This window comes from Mastomys coucha, unplaced genomic scaffold (assembly GCF_008632895.1).
Source record: "Mastomys coucha isolate ucsf_1 unplaced genomic scaffold, UCSF_Mcou_1 pScaffold13, whole genome shotgun sequence".
Lineage (NCBI taxonomy): Eukaryota > Metazoa > Chordata > Mammalia > Rodentia > Muridae > Mastomys > Mastomys coucha.
In genome coordinates, this window is record NW_022196895.1 from 9,229,992 (window position 1) to 9,247,930 (window position 17,939).

Below are 17,939 nucleotides of genomic sequence, written 5' to 3' on the forward strand. Positions count from 1 at the left end.
TCTCTCTCTCTCTCTCTCTCTCTCTCTCTCTCTCTCTCTCTCTTTCTCTCTGTATCTGTATCTGTCTATCCCTCTGTTTGTTTGCACATGCTTGGGTATGTGTGTATTTGAAATTTTGTTGTGAGGATGAAAATCTGTTCTGTCTTCTGCCGGGCTGGGTGGTGGTGGTAGCGAGTCATGGTGGTGCTTCACTGTGGCGCGCCTTTGGTAAGGCATCAGCATTGACATGAGGATGATTGGATTTACATAAATACAATGCTTAGACACAATTCCTTAATTCTCTGGAACTTGTGTTAAAGGGTGTTCTGATAGTGTGTAACTTTCCACTGTTTTCACAAACTCCATGTATAAACACCTATTGAAAGTGTATTGCCCTTTAGTGTAATGTGGTGAATGAATTATGAAGTAAAATGGGGCTAGTCCCAGAGAAGACCCTTTCTAAAAGGACACAGAGAGGGAAGCTGCATTTCCCAGGGACCCAGGACAGCTTTAATTCTTTTGCTTGCTTGCTTATTTGATTTGAGCCAGGGTCTTATTATGTAATCCTGGCTGTCCTGGAACTTTTTATGTAGACTTGGAAGGCCTTGAACTCTCAGAGATCTGCTTGCCTCTGCATCCCAAGTACCTGGCTTAAGGTGTGTGTGTGTGTGTGTGTGTGTGTGTGTGTGTGTGTGTGTGTACATACATGATCATCATTATCTAGTCTACCTTTTGCTTACTAAAATGCTCTCAAAAACATTGGAAAGTGGCACTCGTCTAATGGCACCTTTAGGAAAACTATGCTTATATGTAGTCATATGACAATAAAATTGATATAGGGAAAAATAAAACTTAGATAAATGAAGGAATGTGCCCAAGAGGCACAGCTGTGAAGTGATGCTGTGGCATAAAACCTATGGGCTTCCTGTACTCTAGTTAATGTAAGACCCTGTACTGTGAACAGTGTGAGTGTGTGTGTGTGTGTGTGTGAGAGAGAGAAAGAGAGAGAGAGAGAGAGAGAGAGTGAGCGTGTGAAATGTGTGTTAGTTTGAGATGTATGTGTGTGAGTGTGAGATGTATGTGAGTATGAGATATGTGTATGTGAGTGTGAGATGGGTGTGAGAGTGAGTGTGTGAGGTGTGTGTGTGAGATGTGTGTATGTGAGAAGTATGTGTGTGAGCATGAGATGTATGTATGTGTACACATACATAATCATCATTATCTAGCCTACCTTTTGCTTTCTAAAATGCTCTCAAAAACATTGGAAAGTGGCACTCGTCTAATGGCACCTTTAGGAAAACTATTCTTATATGTAGTCATATGACAATAAAATTGATATAGGGAAAAATAAAACTTAGATAAATGAAGGAATGTGCCCAAGAGGCACAGCTGTGAAGTGATGCTGTGGCATAAAACCTATGGGCTTCCTGTACTCTAGTTAATGTAAGACCCTGTACTGTGAAGTGTGAGTGTGTGTGTGTGTGTGTGTGTGTGTGTGTGTGTGTGTGAGAGAGAGAGAGAGAGAGAGAGAGAGTGAGCGTGTGAGATGTGTGTTAGTGTGAGATGTATGTGTGTGAGTATGAGGTATGTGTGTGAGTGTGAGATGTGTGTGAGAGTAAGTGTGAGGTGTGTGTGAGATGTGTGTGAGCATGAGATGTGTGTGAGATGTGTGTGTAAGTGTGAGTTGAGTGTGAGATGTGTATGAGTGTGAGATGTGTGTAAGTGTGAGTTGAGTGTGAGATGTGTGTGTGCGTGTGTACACGTGTGCACATGCATGCAGCCAGAGGGAAATGCTAGTATGCTTCCTAAGTACCATCTAGTTATTTTGCTTGTTTGTTTTTGTGACAGAGTCCCTCAATGGCCTGGAGCTTAGTAAGGCCCAGGGATCTAGCCATTCCCCTCTCTCCCCATCCTGAGATTACAAGCATCTACCACATGCTTTTAAAACATGGCTCCTGGGGAACAAACTCAGGTCCTTGGTTCATGCCAGGCAAGTGTAAGTACTTTACAAAGGCTGAGCTCTCCTTCTGGCATCCCAGTATTTTTGTGTGGTGCCAACAGCAATTAAACAGGAAAAAAATACATGTGGTTAACAGAGCTCATATGATCATGCGGCCAGGGGACTTGAGCTATGGTTGGGTGAGATCAGGGGCCAGAACTGAAGTTCAGCTGTGCCAAGCTCACGGAGTGTACCTGAAGCTCTGAGTTTAAAGACATATAAACTGATAATGACCTTAAAAGTGACCCCTGCAATAGACAGCTAACTCATTGTCCTGTTCCTCTGTCCCCAGAATTGCCAACACAACACAGCTGGGGAGCACTGTGAGCGCTGCCAAGAGGGTCACTATGGAAACGCCATCCACGGATCCTGTAGGGTCTGCCCCTGCCCGCATACCAACAGGTAGGGTAGAAGCTCACACACTGCAGTTTGTAGTCTGGCAGTTGCACAGAACTGAGCAGATATGGGTGGTAGCAGGTTAAAGAGAAGTCACTGCTAAAGGGCTGTGAGTTTTCTTGAAGTAATAACTGTGTTCTAAATTGACCATAGTGGTGGTCATTCAAACCTGTGACTTTACTAAGCCCATTGAACTTATACTATTTGTGGGTAAATTGTATGGTATGTGAATAATATTTCATTAAGGCTGGGTTTTAGATATTTTTTTTTTTTTGTCTTTTTCATTGTGAGCCTAGCCTTTAACGGCTGAGCCATCTATTTTTTTTTTCTTAAATGAACAGACATGAATATTAGAGAAAAACAAAACAAAACAAAAGCAATCATCAAACAGAAACCATCTTTTAAAATTGTTCCCTTTCATCTTTTTCCTTTTCTTTTTTTCTTTTGCTGTTCGTTCAGTGACTTTATAAATTTTCTGGGCACCCATGATGGAGCCAGCTCTCAGCCTGGCTTTGTACTAAGGAAATCAATATTACTGTAAATATGGTGGGATCTGATGTCCCAAGGTTTACCTGGTGTGGTCATCATGACTCAGTAAGTAAATGCACAAAGAAACATGAAATAGAATATCAGACAGACACGAGACCATGTGATTGACAATGAGTGCCTATATGAGAGAGAGTGGCCAAGAGGCCATGTAGTTGGTTGGAGAGAGAGTAATCATGAGTAGAAACAGCCATGGCAGCATCTTGGTCCCAGAAGGGAAACCCTTGTAGCGTCTGCCCTGCCCTGAAGGTACAGTCGAGGCTCACAAGCTCAGTTTGTAGTCTGGCAGTTGCAGAGAACTGAAAGCAGGAAGGGAGGAAGGAGGTTAAAGAGCGACGTTCATAGAAAGCAGGAAGGGCTGAAGTGCACTAGGGGGGAAGTTGACCCAAACTGGGCCTCTTTGCTGGATGCACAATCTGCCAATCACTCCAAGGGTGAGTTTTGTGAAGGAGAAAGAAAGGCTTCTCATGAGGCAGCCAAGCAAAGAGACAGGACGTGGAGCAAGCCTCAGACCCATCGTCATAAGAGCAGGCTCGAGACCATTTATGGAATAAGGAAGACGGGTTACTTAAGGCATGCATCAAAGTGAGATGGGACAAGGGGAACATTTACCAGTCACCTACAAGTATATGATTGAACTTCGTAGGATGCTCATCCAGGAAGGCTGAGTTTTTCTGTACCTTGATGTCAGCAATATCACCTAGTGGACCCTTGCTCATGTCCAAGAGGAGAGTCAGTGGCTCCAACAGAAGTAGCTCTCAAGCTCTGAACACTCGTCTGGATAATCATTAAACCCCACGAGTCAGGGTTGTTACCTATGCTGAGCTTGTGGCAGTCTCAGAATACCTCATCCACATGGGCCCCATCTTAGTAATTTTTTAAGTAAACAAAAGCAAGTGAAACAAAGGGTTTATTCAGATTTCTCCTCAGCATCAAGAGGGCTGGAGATGAGATTGAAGGTCTCACCAGGACTCAGAGTCCATGATTCTTTTTTTTTTTTTTTTTTTTTTTTTTTTTTTTTTTTTTTTTTTTTTTTTGAGACAGGGTTTCTCTCTGTAGCCCCGGCTGTCCCGGTACTCACTCTGTAGACCAGGCTAGCCTCGAACTCGGAAATCCGCCTGCCTCTGCCTCCCAAGTGCTAGGATTAAAGGCGTGCGCCACCACCGCCCGGCGATTCTTTTTTTTTAATAAAGATTTATTTAGTTTATTTATATGAGCACACTGTAGTTGTCTTCAGACACGTAGAGGAGGGCATTAGATCCCATTACAGATGGCTGTGAGCCACCATGTGGTTGCTGGGATTTGAACTCAGGACCTCTGGAAGAGCAGTCAGTGCTCTTAACCACTGAGCCATCTCTCCAGCCCAGATTGCATGATTCTTAAGCTTGAAGGCTATAGTCAACATCTGGGCTTAATTCTTGGTGTGAGGGAAGCCTCGGGGAAGCTCTGCGCCCTTGAGGGGTCCAACTGTAGCTGTCATTTGGGCCTGGTATGACTGGCAGATGGCAGGTAGAACAGTCACCATTTCTTCTCCTGTTCTCAATGGGCCTGGTATGTTGTTCTACTCTCGTTCATCGTGATGTGTCACCATGGCCTCCAAAGAAAGAACGGTATAACAGCTAACTAAGGGAAGTAGTAACAAGTTTGAAAATCCAAAAACTGCCTATGCAGCACAGGCTCAGAAATTAGAGCAGAGTGCAAAGCCGACCGACAGCAGCCGGGTGTCAGGCGAACTGGCCACATCTCCCTTCTCGTGGTTACCTACCTGAGTGCTGCTTCCACAGCGCGCCCCATGTCTGAAACGTCCGCCTCGCCTTTCTGTCTGTGTGCTTGATTCCCATTCAGCCTGCCCTGAATGTGTTCTCTGTGCTGCAATCCAGCCCTCCCTCCATGCCTGCCTAGACTTGCCAGCAGAGGCTGGCAGAAGGAGAAAAGAGCAGGATCTCCAAAGGCAGGTGCTCGGGAGCCACTCGGGCTCAGTGAAAGCATATGCTATCCTCAAAGCCAGCGCCCAGCTTCGGTGGAGCTGGGCCGCTCATAGATATTTGAGTTTGTCATTGCAGTTGTTTAATGCCTCTTCCTCCATCAACAGAAACACCACTGGGAGACTTCATAGGTCCCTGAGGGAAGTTCTACATCCATCCACCCCAACAAAGGAGGCTTCCCAAGCATAATCTCTCCTACTAGCTAATTTCCTTTGGTGTGTGTGTCAGTGCATTGCTCTACAAACATAGATACTTTGTAAGCCTATATGGCTTTTTCATGGCTTCTTTGGGGGCAAAAAAAAATATTTCTCAAATATTTGTCAGTTTAGATCTAAAAGAAAAGGAATTGAAATTTCAGAACTTGATTAGAAAACAATATGAAGCCACCAGCAAGGATACTCTAGAAATTCTAGGGGGATGGGAGAAACTCTGTCCTTCTCTCTGGGCTCCCAAGGCCTGGCTTGACAGCTAGGAGTGGGCTCTATGTAGAAGAAGCTGGCAGAAACAAGGAGACAATAGTTGAAGAGAATCAGAACTTGCTATTCTCTTTCCTGCCTAGACTTGTATCCCCTCCTTGTTATTCCTGGGGAAATAGTGTAATCATCTCTTCCCGACTGAGGTCCCATGTCTGTCTCAAGGGAAGGAATGCATTTATCCAAGCCAGAAAGAAAATGCATGCCTGTATTCAGCCCACTTGCCCAGTGCCGGCTGAAGCTATTCATCCTGCACCCTGGGCGAGTCTCCAGGGGCAAAACTGTCTCCCCACACAACTTTCTTCACTCCAAACCTTCCTCACAAAGGGTTTCAAATTTTACTCCATGGAATCCCATATTTGTGATAGAAAACAGTGGACCCATGGAGTTCTGTTTGCACTGAGGCACTTTTCTTGTCTCCCTATAAGTTTTGCCACTGGCTGTGTTGTGGATGGCGGAGCCGTGAGGTGTTCCTGCAAACCCGGATACACAGGAGCACAGTGTGAGAGGTAGGTTTCTCCCTGCTTTGTGTGCCCGCTGCCCACAGCACCCCCTTTCCAAAAGTATGCAGGTGGAGTTGCTGGACAGGCTCGTTTGGGGCTGAGATCCCAATGAGGGCTAGAAAAATCTTGGGCAAAATACAAGACTGCTCACCTAATAAATCATTTCCTCTATGTTCATGTTTTAGAACTAGAATGAGGAGCTCACACTACACGGGCACACACAGAGAGACTTATAGTCCCCATACGTACATCAGTCAGCATGTGCCCCGGGTCCCATCCTCATTCCTACACGCCCTTCCACATCTCTACCCATCCTCTTCCTCCCAGCTTGTACCTACCAAAAACCTCCCCACATCCTCATGGTGCTCTATATATAACTCTCATCTTCTCACATAGGTCTATAAGCCACTTCTCCTAATTTCTCAAATGCTGCTCCCCAAAATATCTGTACAAACTCTTATTTCCATAGAGACTCATTCTTGCATGCACCCAACTGTACACAGCTCTGCAAACCTCTATCCTCACCAATAGCCATATATATGTGTATATACATAACTTCTAGTTATAATTCTAAATACATAATCCATGGCCTTATACGTGCACACACGAACATGCGCACACACACATATACAGAGGTATGTGCACACACCATATGCATACACACACACATTCACACATTCTCACAGTATATCTTGAACACTCAGGAAAGCCTATTTATTTCCCGGACCCTGGTGCCTATCATAATGCTGGTCATATTCAATATGTTTTGTAATGCTCATGAAACAAGACAATAATAGTAAAAGTTGTAGAAGAAGGACAAGTGTCCTAGAGATACACTTCAGTTATTCACAGACAGATTGTCTTGAGTAGCTTCTATACACTGGATGCTGTGTAGGTTGTGTAAGGCAAAAGTTGCCTCAGGTTCTAATAACCTGCCATGCCACCTCTCAATAATCCCAGGGCACACTGCATGAAATACACAAAGTATTTGGTTACCCTCCAGATCTGGGTATCTGTTCATACCCAGTATGAAACGGTGATGTTGGGGGATGCAAGGGATCACTAGTCACAAAACTGGGCTGGGTTGGGTTGCATCTGAAGGGACAAAGCAGCCAGCCTTCAAGAGCAAGGGGTGGAAGGGTCAGCTATATGGAGATGGTAAGGGTGTGTAGGCTGGAGAAGGAGAGCTGGGCAAGGATTCCAGGTTCTGTGGCATCGAAGCTAGGGGCTCACATCTGGGAGAGGCTCTTCCTGGTTTAACCTCCCTGAGGTTCTGTACAAACAACAGTCAAAGACGCGGCAAGCTGCATGAGGCACATGTTTATTTTGGCAGCTGACTTGAAGAGACATTTTTAATGAACAGTTCTCTCAGTATATGCTACACTTGGTGTCTCACTGTAAGTTATGGTTTCTTAATTAGGAATATCTTTTCGTGAGTACCAAGCTGATGACAACAATTTTTACTTATTAAACATGGGTTGCACACCTAGGGACTGTTTACGGCACTGTTACATCCTGAATGACAAATAAGAAAGCCAAGGGTGAGAAGAAGGTATTTAACATGTAAAGAAGTCTACTTGAACTTGGGAGGAATGGCCTGCCAATGGTACGTGCAGAGAGGTTTTCTAGCTCTTTCCATGCCCTGTGCACATCTCTTTCCCTCAGGCACTCAGAGCCACAAACAGACATATTCTCTGCTCCTTATTCCTGTACTAATGCTGCCTGGGAAAGCAGGGAACATCACTTCAATCTACTGTGCTTAGCTATGAAAGGAAAGCGAGAGAACCAATTATTTCCTGTAACCAGTTAATGCATGCTTTTTAAGAATAAGGAAGAATTAAATGTCCCAGTTCTTTGAATGACCGTATAAAGGGTATGTTGTACTTGTGATCGTTTCTGTAGAAACTTTAGATGTAGGTGAGACTTGAAAATAAAATATTTTAGACTGTAGATCTTCTGTGGAAGAGAAGAATGCAGGGCTGGTTGGTATGTAAAGCCTAAGAACTAGCATGCTACCACTGAGGTGACTATGACTCAGATAAGTCACCTCAACCTTATTAATAGGGGAGAGTTTCTAACTGACTTCTCAGTATATAAATTTAACATGTTTCATTTTTCTTACTAACTCAGTTTAAGAGTTGAGGCCACATCTGAGGCCTATTGAACTTTGAGGTTAGGACTCCACTCCTCCCTGCATTATCTAGACTAACCGTGGCTCGTGGCTCTGCCCCCTGTCAGTAACTCCACCTCCCTAGATACCCACTGCTGTAATTAGTGTCAGGGTAGCTTACACAGCCTTAAAGTCACACAGTAGGAAAAAGAGAAAGCCTTCCTCCTGGATTCATGGCTAGGAATGCATTGGCTTCAGATTAAACAATGTGTATGTGATGTCATCAGGAACATAACTCTGGATAAAACTGAGCGTCCCCCACTTCTGTGTTGATCACACCATTTATTCCTCTGTCACTGGGCTACGCAAGCATCTGAGTGATCAGGAGCGCAAGCAAGTGGGAGGGGAAGAGCAGCCCTGCTGGCCTCTGCCCTCACTAGCCTCATGGGATAAAAATGATGCCTTTCGTGACGTGTTCATCCTTGAAGGCCTGTGTCATCCTCCCTGTTACCCAGCTGTGGTATCTCAAGAAGGGAAAACAAGGTATGGTAAACAAAGGGTTAATTGAGTGTTTCTTTGCCTTTCTGTGTTCTGTGTAGGTGTGCACCTGGATATTTTGGGAACCCCCAGAAATTTGGAGGTAGCTGCCAGCCATGCAACTGTAGAAGCAATGGCCAGTTAGGCCCTTGTGACCCCCTAACTGGAGGTAAGTTCAGTGCACATCCCTGTGGCCCTGCATCTTAAAGGTGCTATGCTACATCAGTTTCACATGCACTGTAGCTCACAAACTGCCCCTTCTCTTGACAGGCCTAGAATGCTTGTGTAATAGTGGTAGATTTGAGGAGTCATTATTTCAATTCAGTTTGTTTGTTTGTTTTTTTAAGTAAATTGTTTTAAAACCCCAAAGAGCCATATCTCAAATAACTTCAGACCCTCTTTGGTGATTTTACTGAGATGTTCTTTGGACACTATAGGTTTTTTAAACTTTATTTTAGAGTTCCATGTATGTGTCTGCCTGGGAGCCTGTACACATGCGCACCAGTGTCAGTGAGGGTGGGAGGCCCAGACTCCTCCCACCTGGAACTGGAGTTATAGTTAGCACCTGATGTGGCTGCTGGGACTTGAACTTGGGTCCTTGGCAAAGTAGCTCTTACCCGTTAGACTGTCTCCCTACTTGCACTCTATATCAACTCCTTTCATGTGAACCTGAAGAAATTTGCCTTCTTTCTCTCTTAATTAGGATATAGTCAAGTCCGAGGTGTGGATATTACATGCTGTGTTAAAGACAATTTGTCACAGTTTCTATGGATTCATTCAGAAAAACTTAGGACAAAAAAGAAGAATATTCACTCCTTTCCTAGAAAACACTGATATTACATGTTAGGAAAGTATCACAGATATACTTAGGTAAACTCTCTTAAAGCAGAAATTATTTTTCTTGGAAGGTTGCTAAGCCCCTTTTTATTTCTAAATAACTATTGGGGGTTTCTACCTCACTTATATGTATAGATCCTGAGTAAAGGACACAGAAACACTACAGTTTATTAATAAGCTGTAGGTACTATGCTGGAAAGGTTCTGAGCTATTCTAATCTTTCCACCTGTCAAAACCCACACAAATGTCAGTCACTTGCCAATCTGGTGTCCCCCCCTCCCCACCGGCTGCTCCTGCTCCATCGGCCAGTCCTCAGCGTGCACTTGGCTTGGCCACATGCTCCTGGACCATCCCATTTGATGGTGGCCTCCTCCTCTCTCTTCACCTGCTTCTCAACCCCTCACTCGATTCCCAGTCCTACCTTCTATCAATCCTCTCTGCCCAGTCATCAGCCACTTATTGACCAATCAGGAATCCATGGGGAGCATTCTTCACAGTACATCGGTTAACACAGCATCCCAGTATCAGGCTACAGTGTGGCCTGGGGAACAGTATTCAGCTTCTGTGGATACTGTGACTACACAACGCACAAGATGAACCCCAACACTCCCTCATCTTACATCTGTGGGCAAGTTCAAGAACTAAACCAGGAATGAACAGATTAAAGCGTAGCAAGCAACTGCCCCCAAAGCAAGACACAAACAGGTTAATACCAATCCAGAACAATTGCTTGAGAGATTGAGCCAGGGATTCAGAAGTTCAAGGCTAGCCTGGGCAATTTCTCGATGGTTCAGCAGTTCAGAGTGCTAACTGCTCTTCCAGAGGACCACAGCTCAGTGCCCACTCTGCAGGTCAGGAAGCTCATAGCTGTAACTGCAGCTTCCAGGGATCTGATGCCCTCTTCTGGCCTTCACAGATACCTGCATAGATGAGGCATATACACATAGCTACACATATATAAAATGAAAATAAATCCTAAAACCAAAATAACTGAAGTAACAAGGAAGACTGACTATGTAGCCCAGAGGTATAGCATCTGCCTGGCACATGTGAGGTCCAGGTTGCATCTCCACCAAAGGAAGAAAAAGAAGGTAGGCTATGCCATGCCTGAGGAACCACCCTGCTTAGGAAAAAAAAAAAAAGTAAATCTAATGAAGGGGGCCACCAGGGAAGGTTCTGCTCAGGTTGGTGGCATGGGTGACTCTGGGAAAGGCAGGCCAGTGATGAGTTTGTGACTGGCAACTAACACCTTCTAAAACAGGTTTTTGTGGAAACCAAGTTAAAGGGCAGGTGAAGAAGACATCTTAATAAAAATGTTTCCTCTTGTCCTTTGATTTTAGACTGTGTAAACCAAGAACCCAAAGATGGCAGCCCTGCAGAAGAATGTGATGGTGAGCCTAGAGCCCCTCCCTGCCTTCCCCAATGGCTTGCACCTGCCCAAAAGCTCTCTGAATTCTCAAGTGAAAGACACACACACACACACACACACACACACACACACACACATACACACACACACCTTTATATTTTGATAAGCCTCCCCATGGGTAGCAAACACTCCCCTCCAGTATTCCTGAGTTAACATCTTTAAAAATCTCTATTTCATATCTGATGTAGATTGGACTATTTAGTAAGGCCCAGTCTCAAAAGCAATCAATCAAAAATAATCACTAGCAGACACTCCATAAACAAAGGATAATTGCTATTGTTTTCCCGCTACACAAAATAAGCGACCAACTGCTAAGAGTCACTGTTCCTAGTAAAAATGCTCACACACATCCGGTTCTCACCTCTTCAGAAGTGCATGTGCCTCCCTGAGCCACCTAGGGGCTAAGACTTCTACCTGTGATGATCTATGTTTGAGGGGACAGTGCTGGCTGTGCCATCTCTGGGCTCCAGCCTACAGCATATTTGCCTTTTGCTGTGGCCCCTGCAGACTGTGACAGCTGTGTGATGACGCTCTTAAATGACTTGGCCTCCATGGGTGAAGAACTCCAACTGGTGAAGTCAAAGCTGCAGGGGATGAGTGTGAGCACCGGTGCTCTGGAACAGATCCGGCACATGGAGACACAGGCCAAGGACCTGAGGGTAAGCCTTCATTGGGGATCCAGACCAGTGCTCAGCGAGGATGGCCACGCTTTGCTCTCTGTTGAGCCTCGGTTCTTAGATCCTCTATGGATTCCCACACCCCTAATACAAAATGGTCTAGTATTTTCTTAAGACCTGGCACTATCGCTTGTAAACTTTAAATCATCTCTAGATTACTTACAATAATTGATAAGTATAAATTCCATCTAAATAACTATTCTACTGCATTGTTTAAGGAAAAATGAAGAAAAACATTACTACCTGTTCAGTACAAATACTTTTTTCTCAAAATCTTTGGACTCCACAGATGAATATCCCTTAAACAGGAATCAGGGTACAGATGACCCCACTTAAAAAACTCAAGGGTTTTCTTTCTCCCCCTGATACATATGAAGAGCTGGTTTTCACTGGTGAGAAGCATTCGCTGACACACAGGCTAACACTCGAGTGGGAGCTCATTGCTCACTAAACATTCCTGGGCTTCCTTTTCTCATAAAGTATTCAGTTCTGTGACCTGCATTCAGGAGACTCAAACAGCCTTATTCAAAGCTAATGTAATTCCTCTTAAAACCGTCGCTGGAACTTTGTAGGGAAGTATGCAAGGCTACATGGTCGTTAAATGGTTTGTCTTCTAAAAATCAGTATATTGAAATTTTACAAACAGCATTAGACTCTGTTGTTCATTTATTTTTTCACAAGTAAGAGCTGGCTGTGGATCTCTTTCAAATAATGGGTCCATTCCACCCAAATGACCAAATGTATTCACTCCAAATAGTTCAGAGCTCATCTCCCATTCCTTTAAGATCTGTTAAACCTGCAATGTCACTCCCCACCCCCAAACTCCCATTCCCATGGTTGTTTTTTTTTTTTAACCTGTCTTTCTCTCAACTATCAAGTTCATTGGGGTTTTTTTTCTAGCTCATCAATTTTTCTGTTTTCAAAATTTCGATCTCTACTCTTTCATCAGTCATGCCCATCTTCTCATGTTCCAGAACTTCATGTCATTTTTTGTTAAAAACAACCAACCAGTTGATGCCAGTGTGTGCTACTCCTGAGTGTGCAGCCATCACTCGAGCATGGTGCACTTACTCAAAGTCACATCCTCAAATAAAATGGACTCTCCCTGCTCTGGAAGCCATCAACTGTCAACATCTCCTCATGAGCCCCTCCCCACTCCATGCTCAAGTGTTGACTGGCTTGATCTTGTCTTGATCTTATGCAGATAGCTGTGAGTTCAGAAGTGTGATGGTCCTGACATACCCTGAAGAGAGTTTCAGTCTGATCTTTCCTGACCCTGGCTCTTACAGACTTCCATTCCCCTCTTCACCAGTGTCCCTGAGACTTAAGGGGAGTGCAGAGATATAGCCATCCCAGCTGTGTCGAGTACTCAATTGACACTTCTTCTCAGCACTGTGACCAGTTGAGAGTGTCTACACTAACCACCAACCATTGCACAAAGAAACCTCTCTGATGACGTCTAAGAGCTGCACTAATCTTTCTATTAAGAAATACAAATTTTGTTCAGGTCATGGAGAAGTCAAGTTGGTACTGGCCAGGAAACTTCCTCCTTGCTGAGTAGCTCTCACAGTCCTGGAAGGTTCTCTGCAGGCTACTATGGAGAAATGCCATTAACTATCTTACCCAGCTGTGAACCTTATAAACCACAGTATTGACTATGGTAAGATGGGTCCATGACTGCAATAGTGCACAAATATCATAGCAGTGACCGAGTGGGAGGAGACATAACTGCTATGGTAAGTCTAGTCAAGACCCAGATTGGGGAGCTGCGCTAATCTGTCTTGGTATGTCTCAAGGGTGTACCTAGTACTCCTGTTCTGCTCAGTGGACAGAGTATCAAACCCATCTTAGTTCTACTCTTCCCCACGTATTTTTGGTTTTCTTTCTACATTCTATAAAATAATTTGCTATTCATTAGTTTCATATGACTAAAGCTCACTTTACTGATTTAAAAGTTTCTTGTTACTAACATAAGCATTTAATGTTGCAAAGAAATGCCCCCCTTAAATGCTACTTCTGCTGTACCCTACAGACTTTATGGTATTGTGTTTTCATTCTCATTCAATTCAAAACATTTTCCTATTTTCCTGTCACATATGAGTAACCCATGAGTAATTAGAAATATATTGCTTAATTTCCAGATCAGATATTTTTTGATGACCTTCTAGTATTGATGCATAATTTAATCATTTTGTGTACTATGTAAGAATTTTAGTCTTTGAACAAATGTTGAGGTTTGTTCCAGAGCTGGGACATAGTCCATCTGGGCCGGCGTCCTCAGTGTCCTTGGAAACAAAGAGGTTAAGAGGGTATTCTGAGAAGGGCCACAGGGTCTGAGTCAAGCTCTCTCAAGTAATACTGAGGGTTACTCTTCCCATTAATGAAGGCTGAACATGGAGCCCTGAAACTGTCCAGTATGCACTGTTGGCTACAGGAGAAAGAGGCAGGCCATGGAAAACCCATCATCTGGATCCGTGCAGGACAACGACACTCTAAATGTTGTCACAGTGTACCATGAGTCTTGAGCCATGGACTCGGGGAGCAGGGTTTTAAGTGGGGGCTGCAATAGTTATGAGGTCACTGGAGATGGTGAAGGGCAAGGGGTGGGGGAGGAACTCCCAGCGGCTGCACCAGCCTGCCAGTGTTCAGCAGCCACATCAATCAGAGTGCAGTCGGTCAGAGATGACAGCACATTAGAGAAATGAAGGTGATAGACAGTCGGAATGTTTCTTAAAAGAGCAGCATCCATTGGAAGAAAAGAAATGAGATGAGGGGACTCTCACTGGAAATCGAGTAAGATGCAGAGATAAGAGACCCAATGGAAAACCAAGTATAAGACTTGAGGTAAAGCCAAGACTAGCCATGGTGAAAGAGGCTTTGGGTAAAGCTTCAGGAGTGTGTCTGGAATGTGCTGATGCCAGCGGCTCTGTCTGAGTATAGAGAGAGTTAAAGGTAATTCTGGAGGAACAGCTCCTGTCCGTCCTTAAGGGATTCGATGTCATGGTTTATAGGTTTAATATAGAGAAGAAGATAAAGAAAAAATCTTTTCTGTTATAAGAGAAAAGGAAGCTTCATGAGTTAGTTGCTTGAACGATGCGGTGCTCCGCTGCTCTGAACTTCTCCACACAGATGTTCTCAGCATCTCACTGAATCTCACACGATGTCTGTGAGGAGAACTGTTTTCGTCTAGTGACACACAGGAGCCAAATAAGAACAGCTGCTTGAAAACAACCCCCCCAGGAAGATTTCAAGTCACCACCATGTCTAAAGACCATGCTTTGCCCACTGTCCTTCCGCCCACTGCCACCCATGATGCCCCAGCTTTCCCATCCTAAAGTTCTAGCCACCCACCTCACTGCCATGTCACGCAGACTCTGTGGCAGCTGACATCTCTGAGTACTTATGAGTATGTGCATACCCAGCAGATTAGAACAGGCTCGCCTGCTAAGCCACCGATGCACTGTGCAGCCTCAGGCACGCCATCTCATTTCCTTAAGAACCCAGCCTCTCATTTGAATTTGAGGGCATCCAGCTGTATCAGCTCAGAGTTTCTCTACATCTGGGACTGGAGTCTTTGAATTTAAGGGTTTTGTTTGGCTTTTTTCAGTACAATTTTGGTTGTTTTCAGTACAATTAGCTATATGTACTGCTTTTTTGTATCAGGATAACTACAGATTTTTTTAAAGTAAGTATATTTTATAATCTGAAATTAGATATATTGGGTAAGTAGTACTACTTTCTGTTACCGGGCAAGGATGTTAATTCAAGAAAAAAAGTATCTCTTGTCTTGTGGATTTGCTCTAGTCTGAATCTTAATGCCCTCCCCCAACCCCTAATGCCTAGGCTCCGAGGGATATTTCCTGGAATGTAGCTTTTGGTGAATGGTAGGAACTGTAAGAGGTGAAGGTGGATGGTTGGGTACATGCTCTCAGGGGGCTTTGTGGTACCCCAGCCCCTCCTCCTCCTTGGTTCCATTCCCTCGCTCTCAATGTGCTCCTGCCATGAAGTGCTGACCCCTCGGGGACCCAAAGCTGTGGGACCAACTGGTCAACTCCGACACCTCTAAAGCTGTAGCCAAAAGAAGCTTTTTATTTTATAGCCGATTATCTTAGGTAATTATTGATTGTGGTAGTGGAAAGAGGGCCAACTTTATTCAAGACTGTACCTTAATTTACATCAGAAAGTAGACTTGTCTTATTTCAGAGAACACCTCCCCCCCCACCCCCCCACCCCTGGAAATCCAGCATTGGTCTTGTTGAATGAAGCTTAGCTGCCTGGGTTAGTGTCAAAGTGAGCTTTATCTCTATCTGCTTTCAGAACCAGCTGCTTGCCTTCCGTTCTGCCATCACAAATCATGGGTCCAAAATGGATGGCCTGGAAAAAGAACTGAGTCATCTGAACCGGGAATTTGAAACTTTACAAGAAAAGGTAATGTACTAAGACAATTACCTTAACATTTTCTTCCTTTGAGGATATTTTCAGTTTCATTTTCTTTTTTAATGTAATTCACTGATGAGTTTATTTTTCATTTAGGCGCAGGTCAATTCCAGAAGAGCGCAAACATTATATAACAACATTGATCAGACAACTCAAAGCGCCAAAGAATTGGACATGAAAATTAAAAACATCATTCAGAATGTGCACAGTAAGAAAAGTTACTAGTCCAATTAAAACTTTTATTGCATAACCTTTGTTATATATTTTGGAGGGCTCAGCATTATGAAAGAAGATCCCACAGTGATACTTAAAAGATGAACAGGATTCTCCACAAGGCTTCCAGAGCCCTCAGTGTAATAAGCTACTTGATGTTTTCCAGTTCTCCTGAAGCAGATCGCTAGACCAGGTGGAGAAGGAGTAGACTTGCCAGTGGGCGACTGGTCCAGGGAGCTGGCGGAAGCTCAACGCATGATGCGAGAGCTGCGAAGTCGAGACTTTAAAAAGCACCTCCAAGAAGCAGAGGTCGAGAAAACGGAAGCCCGACTCTGTAAGGCCAGGCCCAGATTCCCACACCCACTCTTACTAGCTTGAAGTGCCAAATTCTAAGTGTGGTCTAGAGCACCACGCAGCAGGAGCAAGGTCGTCTCACAGCAGCAAACCTTGCGGTTAGAGGCTGCGCACTGGGAATGGGGCTTCCCCTCCCACCCCTGCAGCCAAGTCTTTTGTCCAAGGTTTCCAAGAGAAAATCTTACCACGGTGTAAACACCCAAAAACTAATTCTAAAATTCAAATATTTTGTGCCATACCCCCGCAACACACACACACACACACACACACACACACACACCCCTACCTCTTTTTTCCCTCTGAGGCGAAGTCTCACTCTTAAGCCCAGGCTGGTCTGAACCTTCCAGCCTCAGCCTTCCACGCGCGAGGATTACAGTCTTGTCTTCAGTAACAGAATGACAGCTACTGCTTTCGCGTACTCATGGCAGCCAAACCAGGCAGTTCACGAATGCACATGATAGATCTACAGAAGTAGTGCATTCCCTTCTCGTTCCTTCTAAGGCTCTGGGGAACAATGATGGGCTAAGCAAGAATTCAGCTCTTCTTCGGAAGTTCTGAGCCACTGACTTCACTAAACTCATCTCTTAAGAAAAGATCATAAATTCTGTGTTGCAGTATTGAACCGGATCAGGACCTGGCTGGAATCCCACCAGGTGGAGAATAACGGACTGCTAAAGAATATTCGGGATTCATTAAGTGATTATGAAGCCAAACTTCAAGACCTCCGTTCCGTCCTCCAGGGGGCAGCTGCCCAGGCAAGGCAGGCCAGTGGCCTCAACCACGAGAATGAGGGGGTTCTAGGAGCCATCCAGGTGAGCCACAGGCAGGAGCTTCCTGCCTTCATTAACGGTTGGGATGAAGGGAACCGGGAGCATGACCAGGTACCTGTCGAGCTATTCTACCTCAGACACTGACCAAACAGGCATGAGGCATTAAATGCAAGATTGGAGTCATTTTGCCTCTCTGCCGCCAGACAATTTTGAGACCACAGACAGAGCCTCACAAACTGCCATGACCCATCCATGGCTAGAGAGAGTAACTGAAGATGAGACATTCGTTATGACAGAGTTAATCGGATGTGTGTTTCATATGTTTTCAGTAACATTTTGTGTCAGATATTATAACAGTCACCAACACTAGCGTTTGAAACAACGATCTACCTGTTTATAGGGAGGAGGCTGAAGCACAGGCCACATGCCATTATACTGACAGAATATAGGTTGGGCTTAACATTTCAACACACACACACACACATACTGACACACCCATGATAGATAGATACATAGATAGATAGACAGACAGACAGGCAGGCAGGCAGGCAGAAAGATAGACAGGCAGGGACTTTCTTTCTAGCATTTGGAATCAGACCCGGGGCCCTTATCTTGGATGACTGTTTTAATATCAAGCCAATATCCTCAGCCATACAGTTTATATTTTGATAGTGAATATCCTACACCAAAACAA

At 44.4% G+C, this 17,939-nt stretch overlaps 1 protein-coding gene across 2 annotated transcripts in view; it reads left to right on the plus strand.

Moving 5' to 3' along the window:
* The window catches only part of Lama3 (laminin subunit alpha 3), a 234,943-nt gene that overhangs the window by 165,512 nt on the left and 51,492 nt on the right, over positions 1 to 17,939 (plus strand). For both annotated transcript variants that reach the window (XM_031364992.1, XM_031364991.1), the window contains 9 exons: positions 2,271 to 2,380; positions 5,807 to 5,887; positions 8,591 to 8,697; positions 10,706 to 10,756; positions 11,302 to 11,453; positions 15,789 to 15,899; positions 16,005 to 16,116; positions 16,288 to 16,455; positions 17,091 to 17,287. In XM_031364992.1, coding sequence (XP_031220852.1) covers positions 2,271 to 2,380; positions 5,807 to 5,887; positions 8,591 to 8,697; positions 10,706 to 10,756; positions 11,302 to 11,453; positions 15,789 to 15,899; positions 16,005 to 16,116; positions 16,288 to 16,455; positions 17,091 to 17,287 — 1,089 coding nt within the window. The remainder of the gene's footprint in view (positions 1 to 2,270; positions 2,381 to 5,806; positions 5,888 to 8,590; positions 8,698 to 10,705; positions 10,757 to 11,301; positions 11,454 to 15,788; positions 15,900 to 16,004; positions 16,117 to 16,287; positions 16,456 to 17,090; positions 17,288 to 17,939) is intronic.